Here is a 12,117-nt window from a genome sequence, read left to right as displayed (position 1 = left end):
ATATTCCTGAAAATGATGCATGCGAGAAGACAGATTCTTTTGCCCTCCCCCCAGAACAATAATTTCTATATTAATACCTGAGTTAGAGAAAGGAATAGAAATAATCAAATATCTAGGAACAAATTTCAAGTCAATAATTGTTGAAAGCTTCATTGAGACAAAGTTACATGTCTTAGGTCAATATTATATATGTGACCAGGATGTCCCAGGCCATGGGAACAAAGGGAATGGCAGTTACCTGTACTGCCCACATCTCAGGGGCTCTGATTCTCTCCAGGTTAAGTGTCCACATCACCTGTGTTAGGTTCCAGGTTCCCCCAGCTGGGGACGGGGGGTGGGGGACCTGCACCTACATTTGCTGCCGCCCACCTGCCCCTGGGGAGGTAGCAGCTATTGCCTCTCAGACTCTGTTGTCCACAGAAGCTATGGGTCAGTGACCCAAAGTCAAGAATCTGGGGGCTGTGGGGTGGGGTGTAGCATTCTCTCCTGCTGCTTGGTGCCAACCTTCATCCCACACTCAGGGCCCCTTAAGCCCCCGTGGGACTGCCCACTTGCACTGGCCCTCTTCATCCTTCCCTTTGTTCTCCTCCTTTCTTCCACCTGGTTTTGCCAGGATCTGAGTCCAGGTCGTGGGATGACAAAGCACCCATGGTTCCCACTGTCTTGTGGAACTCACCCTAGCAGGCCCTACCCCAGGAGGAGCTCTTGCCATGAGCCCTGGGGCAGCAGGTTCTCTTCCTCCCTGGTGTCCCCTCCTCCCTGGAATCCCTGTAGACATGGCCCCATCTCCCTCTCCTCCCTCCCTTCCCCATTCAGGCTTCCTGGCTTATTTCTTTCCTCCTATGTGTGCTGGGTCACCTACAGGCAGAGGCGCTGGGCTGATGTCCCTGCCTCCCCTGGTTGGTGGCCTCCCCAGCTGCTGGGGCAGGCCTGTGGGCCATCCTCCAGCATTGCAAGCTGTGCTCCCTGCTCAGAGCTGAAGAGTGTCCTTCTTTTGTTCCTGGGATCTGGGCCCCTGGGAGGTCTGTCTTATTCCTCCAGGTGTCCTCTGCTTTGTCTCTTTGGGAAGCACTCACCTTCCCTGCCCCAACCCTCTTCTCCTCTAGCAGCATCCTTAGAGCAGCTGGGCTTTCTCTTTTATACTCATGGATCTCTCTGTGAGCCTTGCTCTTCTCCAGAAGAATTCTCTCTCTTCCTTCCTACAGTTCACAGACACATTCCACTTACAGAATTTATAGTGAGATTAGCTTTCACTCTTCTCTGGTCATTTTGTTGAGTGATTAATTACTGTTTATAACTTTCCCACTGCTCCATAATCCTTAAACCCAACAGGCTCATCACCTATAGGATTTGCATGTGTGTATTTTTCTCTTCTATGTCCCAGGGAAAGGAATAAACACCATCAAGTTAGGAGCCACTGAGATTAACTGATCCGGGGTCCAGAAGGCCCTGCTCAATTCCTGGATTCTTGGGGGGTCCAGATGCTTAATTATGAGGTGGTGATGACTTGCCTGAAACCACTAATTAGTTTTTTTCTCTGTTTAGTAATTGAAGACAAATATTTTCCCCAGGAAGATGATAGCGAGGAGACACAAAAACTTCCCAGCACTGAGCCAAGCTGTGAACAAGGTAACTATGAAAGAATACAACCTTTGTTTCCTGGTTACAAAGAGGATAGAACTCAGGAAGGGCAACTGTGATGCTAGAGGAATGCTAGAGGGAATGTGATGCTAGAGGGACATGAGGCAGGCAGATGAGTGTGGCTTTGTATTGATTCCAAAATGACATGACTCTGGAATCCAAGACAAAAGGTGGCAAAGAGAGACTTTCTGCCCCATAATTTGGAGAGTGAAGCAAGAACCTAAGTGCGAATTAGGAGTTTCCAGAGATGACCGTCAGTGTGAAGCTGTGAAAGGCTAAGAACTCTGGCCCATGGTCAATGACAAAGAGGAGACCTTTGACGATGGCAGAAGGGGGGGGATGTTGTTCTCAGTGTAGGGGATGTTGTTCAGAAGCCCAGATATTCAAGAAGAAAGCCAGTTAGTTTTTCACAGAGAAAAAAGAGGAAGTGATAGAAAGGTGGAGGGGAGGATGTGAGTACTTTGAGAGAGAGAAGGAGGGAAAGAAAGAGAAGAAAAGGTTAAGATACAATAAAAATAACCATGTTATTTACACCTCACGGCAGAACATTTGCTCTGGCAGTGGTGGGGTGAGCACTCAGGCAGCCATTGGAGGTTAGCATTGCTTATGTGCCCATTTTGCAGATAAGGGGACCAAAATCTAGAGACTGTGTGTGCAGTTGGCCTGGGGTCCAATGAGCAAGGGCGAACCCAGGCATTCTGAACCCAGAGCCTGTGTGTGTGTGTCTTCATGGAGGTAAAAATCACATAGCATAAAATTAACCACTTTAAAGTGTACAGTTTAGTGATATTTGGTACATTTACAAAGTTGTGTCATTGTCACCTCTATCTACTTTCTTTTTTTTTTTTTAAGATCCCACTTATTTATTCATGAGAGACAGAGAGAGAGAGACAGAGAGACAGAGAGAGAGAGAGAGAGAGACAGAGAGAGGGAGAAGCAGGCTCCATGCAGGGAGCCCGACACGGGACTTGATCCCGAGACCCCAGGATCATGCCCTGGACCAAAGGCAGGCGCTAAATCGCTGAGCCACCCAGGGATCCCCCTCTATCTACTTTCAAAACATACCACTTGCCTCAATGGGCAACCCCACTTCACTCCCCATTTCCTTCTTCCTACTGCCAAGAGCCACTGCTATCACTAAAAGGTATATCTTTTAATTTCTGTGCATTGAGTGGAGGCAATCAGCAAGTCGGAGAGAACAAGAAAGGAGAAACCAGTTTAGCCTGACATGGAAGTTGGGAAATTGTGATGGAAGAGAGCTTGTCAGGAAGGCGGAGGCAGGAGGGACTGAGCAGAGAGTGTGGCTGCGGGAAAGAGAGACAGGAACATGAGGAAACAGAAGACAGTGGAGTCTGGGATGCAGACATATCATCCTAGGATGGGAGCAGCAATGCCTGAAGGTTGGATCCTGGTAGGACATGGAGGGAGAAAGGGACTGAGGTCTAATGGGATGGAGAGAGGCAGAGCCAGACTTGGTTGGGTTTTGGGCGGAGTCTTGGAGCAGGAAGTCTTTCTGCACAAGGAGCAGCTCACTTCTGTCTCCAACCTCAGAGCTCAGTGTGGCCACTCCTTAGCTTGTTTTCTGGTCACTGGCTCTGGTCTCTCCTTTTCTCACTCATCAGCACCTGATGAAGCCAAAGTTTTAAGAACAAAGGAAGAGGAAGTCAGAGAAGGTGTGCAGCCTTCTTGGGTGATAGGCAAGGTAACTGACTGAATCCTGTGTCATAGATGACCCATTATCTGGATAGCTCATTATGTGGAGGGGTCAGAGGCCAGGCACCTGAGCCCAGCCTCTGACTACTTTCTAAGATGTGAGGGAGGCACATTTTCTAAGATGTGAGGTGAGATCTGTAGGGCCTAGGGGGCGAAATTTAAAGAGAACCCAAGAGTAGGTGCCTCCTTAAATTAGGGGCCTTGGGCCTCTTGCTTTCCTCATCCTACCCCTGGCCTGGAAGCAAGACAGAAAGGGGAGCTGGCATCCTCAGTGGAGGAGGGTGCCCTGTGTGGAGGACGAGTGCAGACAGGTAGGTGGATTGGACCATCCAATATGAGTTTTAGGAGCAAGCATGGTTTTACCTAAATGGACATGAGATCCAAACTTCTCCCATTGGGTGGAGGTTTGGCAGGGAGGCAGCTTTATCCGCCTTGCCAGAAGTTGTCACAGGAGCATGGAAATAATGTGTGTGATGGCCAGACTGGCCAGTAAGCAGGATCACTGGAGAAGATCCTAGAGGTAGAGGTGGGGAAGGGGCTCTGAGTTGTGGTCAAAGCCTGGTGAGAAATCTGGAGTGATGGAAGGATGCTACCCTTGACATGAGGACAACACACAAGACTAGGGTTGGGGGCCTAGAGGCAGGTAGAGGGTCCAGGTAAGCCTGAGAAAAACAGAGATGGAGAGAGGACATGAGAGCCATGGCTGAGAGGAGATAAACTGACAATTTACACAAGGGAGAGTGACAAAGATCATATGGACAAAGCAAATGCCAATAAAAGAGAAGGTAGAGAGGGACACAAAGAAACCCTGAAGACAGAGTGTTCAGTGGGAGTGAATGGAACGTTGCTGGAGGCCAATGAGGCCAAGAGAGAGGAGACGTGGTGGGATATTTAGCATCAGGGGGAGGCCACCTCATAGAAGCTTCTGCTGCAGGCCGTCGTCCCCGGGGACAGTGTTTCCAAAGCCCTGAAGGGGCTGGCAAACATTTTGCCATGTGTTGGCAAACATTACATTACTGATGTATTTGTATGGAGGATTTTATAAAAACTGTTCTAAGTATATTTATGTAGGCATGTACTAAGCCACCTTTGTGGAAAAGGACATAAGAATAAACACAAAATTCAGCCAAGATAATTTTCAGTGAGTGAATGAGAATAGTAGGTTAAGAGAAAAGAGGAAAAACAAAAAGGTGGATTTCAGGGTAAAAAGGAAAGCCCCAGAGAGGTGGAGAGAGAAGGACACAGAGGTCCTGACACAGAGCGAGGCAGTAGGTAAGCAGGCAAGGGGTAGTGCTAGGGCGAACCTCCCAGGGGGAGTGGGGAGAGAGGGGAGCAGGGGGTCGGGGAGACAGCTGAGGGTTCTTTCTGGATCATTATGTATGTATTCCAGGGACAGAGCTCTCCAGATCTGAAAACCCAGTACAATCTTGTGTTGTGGATCTGGTGAATATGCAGAAGACGATTGCATCTTGTCACCTCAGAACTAACCAAGAAGGCCAGCCAGCAGGGATAGCGTGTGACCAAGCATCAGAAATAATCAGTAAGGCTGGCCGAGGGAGGCGTGCCTGGGTGGCCCAGTTGGTTAAGCATCTGCCTTTAGCTCAGGTCATGATCTTGGGGTCCCAGGATTGAGTCCCTGCTGAGCAAGGAGTCTGCTTCTCCCTTTCCCTCTGCCCCTCCCCTCTTGTGCATGCTCTCTCTCTCTGATAAATAAATAAAATCCTAAAAAGAAAAGAAAAGAAGACATTATAAAGGCTGGCCGAGGGAGTCTGATGTGGTGACACTGCGTGTGTCGCAGCGAAGGTGTCAGGAGGCAGCCCAGGGAGGACGGGGTGGATGCAGGAGAGGGAGACCCTGGTGCTCAGGGAAGGAGATTTTGCCAAACAGAGGAGAGCTGGGGGTGAAGTGGAAAGGTACTGAACGGGGGCCGCTAAGGAGGTGTGTAGAGCAAGATGGCAAGAAGAGATAAGGGGACAAAAAGACACATCAGGTGGAAACAGAGAGTGCTGAGGAGAACATGCTGAGCTGAGAGAGGAGGTATGAGCTGTGAGAAAGAGAAGCAGAGGTAGGGAAAGGGGGCGAGACAGCTGCAAGGGGAAGAAGGGAGTGAGTGGTCAGAAGATGGGGAGCAAGATGACTAGAGCTGGGCACTGTGGTCACCTGTCCTTACACAGCGTCCAGGGAGAGTGCCTGGAGCCCTGCTGTTAACCTGTAGGCCCAGGATTCCATGAGAAGATGGGCACCATCTGGAGCAGGGACATTCCTCCCCAGAGCTTACCCCAGCAGCTGGATCTTTCCTGGCATCCCCCCATTATGGGGTTTCCTGCTGGTTCCTTGGCCCCACGCTGAGATCCCTAAGGGGTTTTGTTTCTTTGTGCAGTGATCAGCAGTGAATCCAGCGAGGAAGAAGAGCCCCCAGAAGCTCTGAGCTCAGCACCAGGACAAGGCCCGGATGAGAAGAGCGAGGGCTGCTAGCTTTGGGCTACAGACCATCAGGCATCTGAATTCAGAGGTCCTGCTTCCTGACGTGTTGTACTTGGAGTGCACTCTACAGCCGATGGCCCAGTCGATGCTGGGAACACATTCTCTGTACTTACCTCGTGTGCCATTTTGAAAAATGTGGCAGACAAGATCCTAGTCACTGAATATGTATGTTCATGTGTCAACATTGGAGTAGAAACAAGCTAGCATATTTCTATTTGTTGTTTTTCCTTCCACGTGATCTTGCCTCTTGTGGTATGATTAAAAAAAAAAAGGCATTTGGTCTTTGTTTCTACTTCCTGGCACCCAGTTTCCCAGACCCTTGAAGTTTCCTGAGCGGTGAGAGGGTGTCTATGAGAGTTAGAGGGTTAGAACTTTCAGTTTCACCCCTCAATCTCTGGGGAGAAATGAGAGGTGGGAGATTAAGTTCAATCGCCAATGGCCCATGATTTAACCAGTGTACTTACATGATTAAACCTTGGTAGTAAAAAACCCTGAACAATGGGGTTGGGAGCCCCTGACTTGGTAAATACGTTGATGTGCTGGGGGGTTGCATGCTGGAGAGAGCGTGGAAGCCCTGGCATCCATGTACCTTGCCCTATCTATCTCTTCCATTTGGCTGTTCTTGAGTTGCGGTCTTTATAATAAAACTGTAATCATAAGTAGAGCATTTCCCTGTGTTCTGTGAGTCATGCTAGCAAATTTTTGGACCTAAGGGGGCATTGGGAGAACTCCCAGATTTATAATTTGTTGGGAAGATACATGGATAGCTTGGGGACCCCATTTTGTAGCTGGTGTCTGAAGTAGGGGAAGTCATGTAGGACTGGGCCCTTACCCTGTGTGGTCGGTGCTAACTCTGGGTGGTTAGTGTCAGAACTGAATTGAATTGTTCAACACCCAGTTGGTGTGGAAGAGCTGGAGAATTGACTGGTATTGAAATGACCTATTTATCATTGGAAAAGACACCACACAGTTGGTGTCAGAAAAAAACCCCACACCTGTTCATACTGATGTCTCCAATGGAGGTATTGATTTCTGCCTTAACTAACCTCTATCATCTGTAGATCACAAAAAAAGGTACGTGATTTTTGATTGCATTGAAGCCTATATTGTTATTGGAAACTTGAAAAGACCCCCAAAAGCCCAAATAAGTCATTTTGACATGTGTTCTCCGACGTGCCATTAGCTTATATCCAAACTTTTCAAAAAATAATTTAGGAAATAATATCTCATAATTCTAAAACATCAGTAAGGAGTAGGTGTAATAACTATTTTTTATCCTGGTTTTGTAGGTGAGAAAACTCTGGCACATAACTGTTTAAGAATCCTTTCCAAAGTCATATGGAGAATTTAAGGCAGCACCAGGACCATTGTTCTGGAGGCTCAGATCTCAATTCAGCAGATGTGTTTTCCTTTGGAAGGGGAGAAAACAACCAGACACATCTGTAAATGTTAGTTTTACAGGATTTATAACTTATATCAAGCAGTTACTGTTTCTCTTTCATGGATTTTATGAACAAAATTAATTTGGAAATAAACACTAGGTATAATAGCAGAGAAGATAATGTCAAAAGGCATATTTGTCCCCAAAAAGATTCATTTTAATTGCTTGCTATATTTTTCGTAAGTAAAAAAAAACTAAATTTATTTTTTAGGGTGTTCCCACCATCTGTTGTTAACCAATGTTTAATATCTTGAACATTAGAAGTCTACTTATTATTCAGGGAAATGATGTCAACAGGTTCTGGGTTGGTGAGGGAGTTGAGTGGGACTGGGGGCAAGGAGGCAGGAGGGGAGAGGGCTCTGATCCACACACTCATTCCCGGATCCATCCTCCAATGTTGCCCTGGGCAAGCAATAGAGGCGGAGAAAGTGTGTAGGGATTAGGAGGAAGGATTGGAAGTAGAAGGGCGAGGTGTCAGGAATTTAGCAAAATATCACAACACGGCCCAACTACCCAATTTTCTCAGCTCCTGGTGATGGCAACTAAAACAGTGTTAACCAAGGGGGTGTGTTGAGTTCAAAGAACAGACCGGAATGCGGGGAGTTTCATGATCTTCCCTGGTCTTTCATTCTTTTCTTTTCTTTTCTTTTCTTTTCTTTTCTTTTCTTTTCTTTTCTTTTCTTTTCTTTTCTTTTCTTTTCTTTTCTTTTCTTTTTTTTTTCTTTTCTTTTCTTTTCTTTTCTTTTCCTTTTCTTTCTTTTCTTTTCTTTTTTCTTTTCTTTTCTTTCTTTTCTTTTCTTTTTTCTTTTTTTTTCTTTTCTTTTCTTTCTTTTCTTTTCTTTTTTTAGGGATTTATTTTTATTTTATTTTTTAATTATTATTATTTTATATGTATATTTTTTTATTGGAATTCAGTTTGCCAACATACAGTATAACACATAGGTTTCTTAAGGAATTTCCTTCTCCGTTGGTTCCTTGGCCACACACGGGCAGTCTGATTGCTCTGCAGAGAGAGCAGTGCGTGGAAGGGAGGGCTGCGGAGGAGACCAGGAGCCTCCAGGTCACCACCTGGAATTATTAGCAGGCTTCCCAGGGACTCTGGAGCATTAAGGAACAGAGAATCATATAGTGGGTAATAAGGAATGTCCAAGCAAGATTGCTAAATTAGCTCTAAGCTGGTTAACTTTCTTTCTTTCTTTCTTTCTTTCTTTCTTTCTTTCTTTCTTTCTTTCTTTCTTTCTTTCTTTCTTTCTCTTTCTTTCTTTCTTTCTTTCTTCTTTCTTTCTTTCTTTCTTTCTTCCTTCTCTTTCTTTTTTTTTTTTAAGCTGGTTAACTTTCTTTAGAGGAATAAAGGAAAACCACCTTGGCAGCTCACGTCTCCACCAGTCTAGAAAGTTATTGCTGTGTGTTCCTTTCTGCAGTGTACTGCTAACCTTGCCAGGTTATTACTGTTCAAGTCTCTAGAAATGGTAAGTTGTTAATCAAACGTATTGTAATATTCTCCCAGAGTGACAGATAGAGGCCAATCAGGCGATGAAGACAAATTATCCACACTTGGCAATACGACAGGAAAGCAACAGGATACATGTTCTGATTTATCGTTTACTCCTAATGAGGGTCTGACTTTGTCAGGTTACACGTTTACTTATAGACTTTTGTCCAGTAGACACTGTTTGGTGGAAAAGATAATGCCAAAGATTGTGGGTTTATTGCCTTATTAACTGGTTTGGGCTGTGATTTAGGAAACTTGTTTCAGCGGGCATGCCTTTCCTGGCCAACTTTATAAACCTCTGTTCCTTAAATTCTATGTTGGTGGGTCACACACACTGCAGTGAGCAAGGAAATTTTTTCATTTATTCAGAGAACATCAGTGACAACTATTTGAAAACAAATGTTGGAGAAGAGCGCCAGGAAGCTTCTAGCTCACCACCAAAAATTGTGTCAGCTTTGGTGTGCAAGTCTTGGGTTTGAGGATTCTAGGAATCTGAATTCAGAGCTACTTTTTCCTGATGCATTTTACTCTAAGCACCAAACAATGAAAATGAATTAATGATATTAAAATCCCCTTCTCTGCAGTACCTTTTTCTATTGTGTGCAAAGACATAAGAAATTGTTATAAATTCATATTTTAATAGTATGAGGACTGTTGATTGAATAGACGTGCTCATGTTTTGATGTTGTAGCAATATGTTCAGAAAATAAGAACTTTTAAAAAATATTTATTTATTTATTAGAGAGAGAGAGCACACACAAGCAGGAGGGGGAGGGGAGAGGGAGAGGGAGAAGCAGATTCCTCACTGAGTGCAGAGTCTGACATGGGGGGCTTGACACGGGCTTGATCCCAGGACCCTGAGCTGGAAGGCAGATGCTTAACTGATTGAGCCACCCAGGCACCCCCAAACGAGAGCTTTCTGATTAGCTATTGTCATGCCTATTAATACTGATATCTTGAATTTATATGGCATTTCCCACCCATTCCCTTCCACTTCTTTATCTTTTGTGGAGCACAGAATGTGAAGTATTCCTCTCCTGGGTAATAATATTGTTATCCTTTGGTAAAAAATCTTGGAAAGCTTTGAAGTTCTACTATCTAATTACCTTCAAAAAGAAAGGAGTCAAACAACCCCTGGACATCCTCCAGCAAGTTGTCCTGATTCAATAGGTTTAAGATCGTCAGGGACAAACAAACCTGTATTCCAATAGATTTATTGACTCATTGTAACAAGGGAGAGGGACCACACCAGAGAACCATGGACATTGTGCCAAACAAGGAAACAGAGTTATTGTACAGTTTGGGAAAAGGTGGAGTTGAAGTATAATTTATAGGATGCAGTGATTTGATGCAGGTTCAAAACAAGCCAGAGCTGTGTTGAAGATCAGGTCTGGATTGTGAAATGGACCCTGGGTCCTATTGTTGGAAAATCACAAAATTATGAAAATGTGGAATGTTATTTTTGGAAATCCCATATTGGAAGCTGTGCCCCTGGATTAGAAATCAAGATTCCATCTCTTTATCAAAGCACCTTAGACCATCCAAGTAAGGGTGAGATGCTCCATCCTTGCTGATACCATTTCAAACAGCAAGTTTCTGATAGTGCGTGGATTTTGACAACAAAATTCCTCAGTGAGTGAGGAAGCACTAGTCATTCAAAGAAGGGTTGTCATGACCTTTAATAGCTGCACGAGTTCCGAGGAGAATGTTTCTTATTAAATGTGCAGCTGACTTTCTCCGTACCTGTTATATCAGCCTCATGAATGGCAGGGCAGATTTTTTTTTGCTTTCTCATACTGAGCTAATTTCTATTTTCTCAAAGCCATTGAGTATGTAGTGGTTTATCAAGGGACTTTGTAAAAAAGGCTTATTTTAATTTCACCACAATCACGGGATGTAAGGCAACACAAATGTTGATAACCTTGTTTCCACTTCTTTCTTTCCTTTAGAAAGGTAGAGAGAGGAACATCTGGGTGGCCCAGTGGTTTAATATTTGCCTTCGGCTCAGGGCATGATCCTGGGGTTGTGGGATCGAGTCCTGCATCAGACTTCCAGCAAGGAGCCTGCTTTTCCCTCTGCCTATGTCTCTACCTCTCTCTGTGTGTCCTCATGAATAAATAAATAAAATCTTAAAAAAAAAAGAAATGTAAAGAGAAATGATAATCAAAATGTCTCAATCCTGAATGTGACTTGTGTGAAATATCAAGATTCACCACTTTTCAAGTACAAATTACAGTTTTCCTCTCATGCTTTATAGATCCCATGGGTATTGGAAACACTTTTACTCTGGACATACATGTTAGAAGAGAGAGATATGTGCAGATCAGAATTTTTGGTATATAAGTGAATCTTTAACAACATTTCTACAAAGCATTAAATCCAGCTATTTGCTAGATCATTCAAAAGTAAGATAACAAATTTTAAAGAGTCCAGATTAATCTTTTATTAAAATGGGCTGTCTTTTGAGATAGAACCTGAACATTCATAATTGCTAAAAGAGAAGTTGTTTCTTTTTCTTTTTCTTTTTTAATAGGCTCCACACCCAGCAGAAAGCCCAATTTGGGGCTTGAACTCACAACCCTGAGATCCCAAGATCAAGACCTAGCTGAGATCAAGAGTTGGACATTCAACTGACTGAGCCACCCAGGCACCCCAAGAGAAGTTATTTCTTGTTTGCAGGAATGATCTCTGTCATCTTCTAGGCCATGACTAAGGAAGAAGGGTATGGGGAGATTGGATGTGGATCAGTGTCAACTCTGGTTTACAGGTGACAGGCAAAGTGAGGTCCTCAATAATGCTAGCACTCCCACAGAATGCACTTCTTACTGGTTTTGTAAAGGGAATGACCTCTGGGCTCTTCTGGATGACAAGCCATCTGGCATGTCTTCAGGCCATGTCTTTGTGTGATATACCCATGTGAACATTTCTACCTCTCTGAGCCTTTTGACCCCTTCTTGGTACTATACAAGGCTTTGGGGGCATCTCCACATCATTTGCTAAATGCTATCATTTTGTCCAAGTTCCAAGGAGCCAGTTCATTCATAGACAAACCAGCCTCAGATGCCTTTGCCAGGGCCTTAAGCCCTGATCGGAGGAGAGGGCTTCCATATCAATGGAGTCTCCATTATCCACTCTTATGTTTACCCCTCCTGGTCTTACACCCTAAAAATCCACTCCTACAAGTGTTTCTGTCTTGTTTCCGGTACATATTAGCCAGTTCTTGCTGGGTTATGCTTATGGGCCATACACAGCCCTCGAGTTTTAATGGCTTAGACAACAAAGTCTACTTCTTGCTCGCTCAGAGTCACAGTGGATCTGGGAGCCCTCCTGGGGTGGTAGTGAATAC

The 12,117-nt window shown here is 44.6% G+C and overlaps 1 protein-coding gene across 4 annotated transcripts in view; it reads left to right on the top strand.

Annotated features, from left to right (window-relative positions):
* LOC144296173 (nuclear body protein SP140-like protein) overlaps positions 1–6,140 on the top strand; it is a 42,269-nt gene extending 36,129 nt beyond the window's left edge. For 3 of the 4 annotated variants that reach the window (XM_077869175.1, XM_077869177.1, XM_077869176.1), the window contains 3 exons: positions 1,546–1,629; positions 4,745–4,894; positions 5,735–6,140. In XM_077869175.1, the coding sequence (XP_077725301.1) occupies positions 1,546–1,629; positions 4,745–4,894; positions 5,735–5,829 (329 nt within the window). In that variant the 3' untranslated portion in view covers positions 5,830–6,140. The remainder of the gene's footprint in view (positions 1–1,545; positions 1,630–4,744; positions 4,895–5,734) is intronic. The other variant, XM_077869178.1, reaches the window with a different exon arrangement.
* Positions 6,141–12,117: the final 5,977 nt, after the last annotated feature.

This window comes from Canis aureus, chromosome 24 (genome assembly GCF_053574225.1).
Source record: "Canis aureus isolate CA01 chromosome 24, VMU_Caureus_v.1.0, whole genome shotgun sequence".
In the NCBI taxonomy this organism is placed as follows: domain Eukaryota; kingdom Metazoa; phylum Chordata; class Mammalia; order Carnivora; family Canidae; genus Canis; species Canis aureus.
The sequence above is the reverse complement of the archived record's forward strand: the minus strand, read 5'-3'. Positions and strand labels throughout refer to the sequence as shown.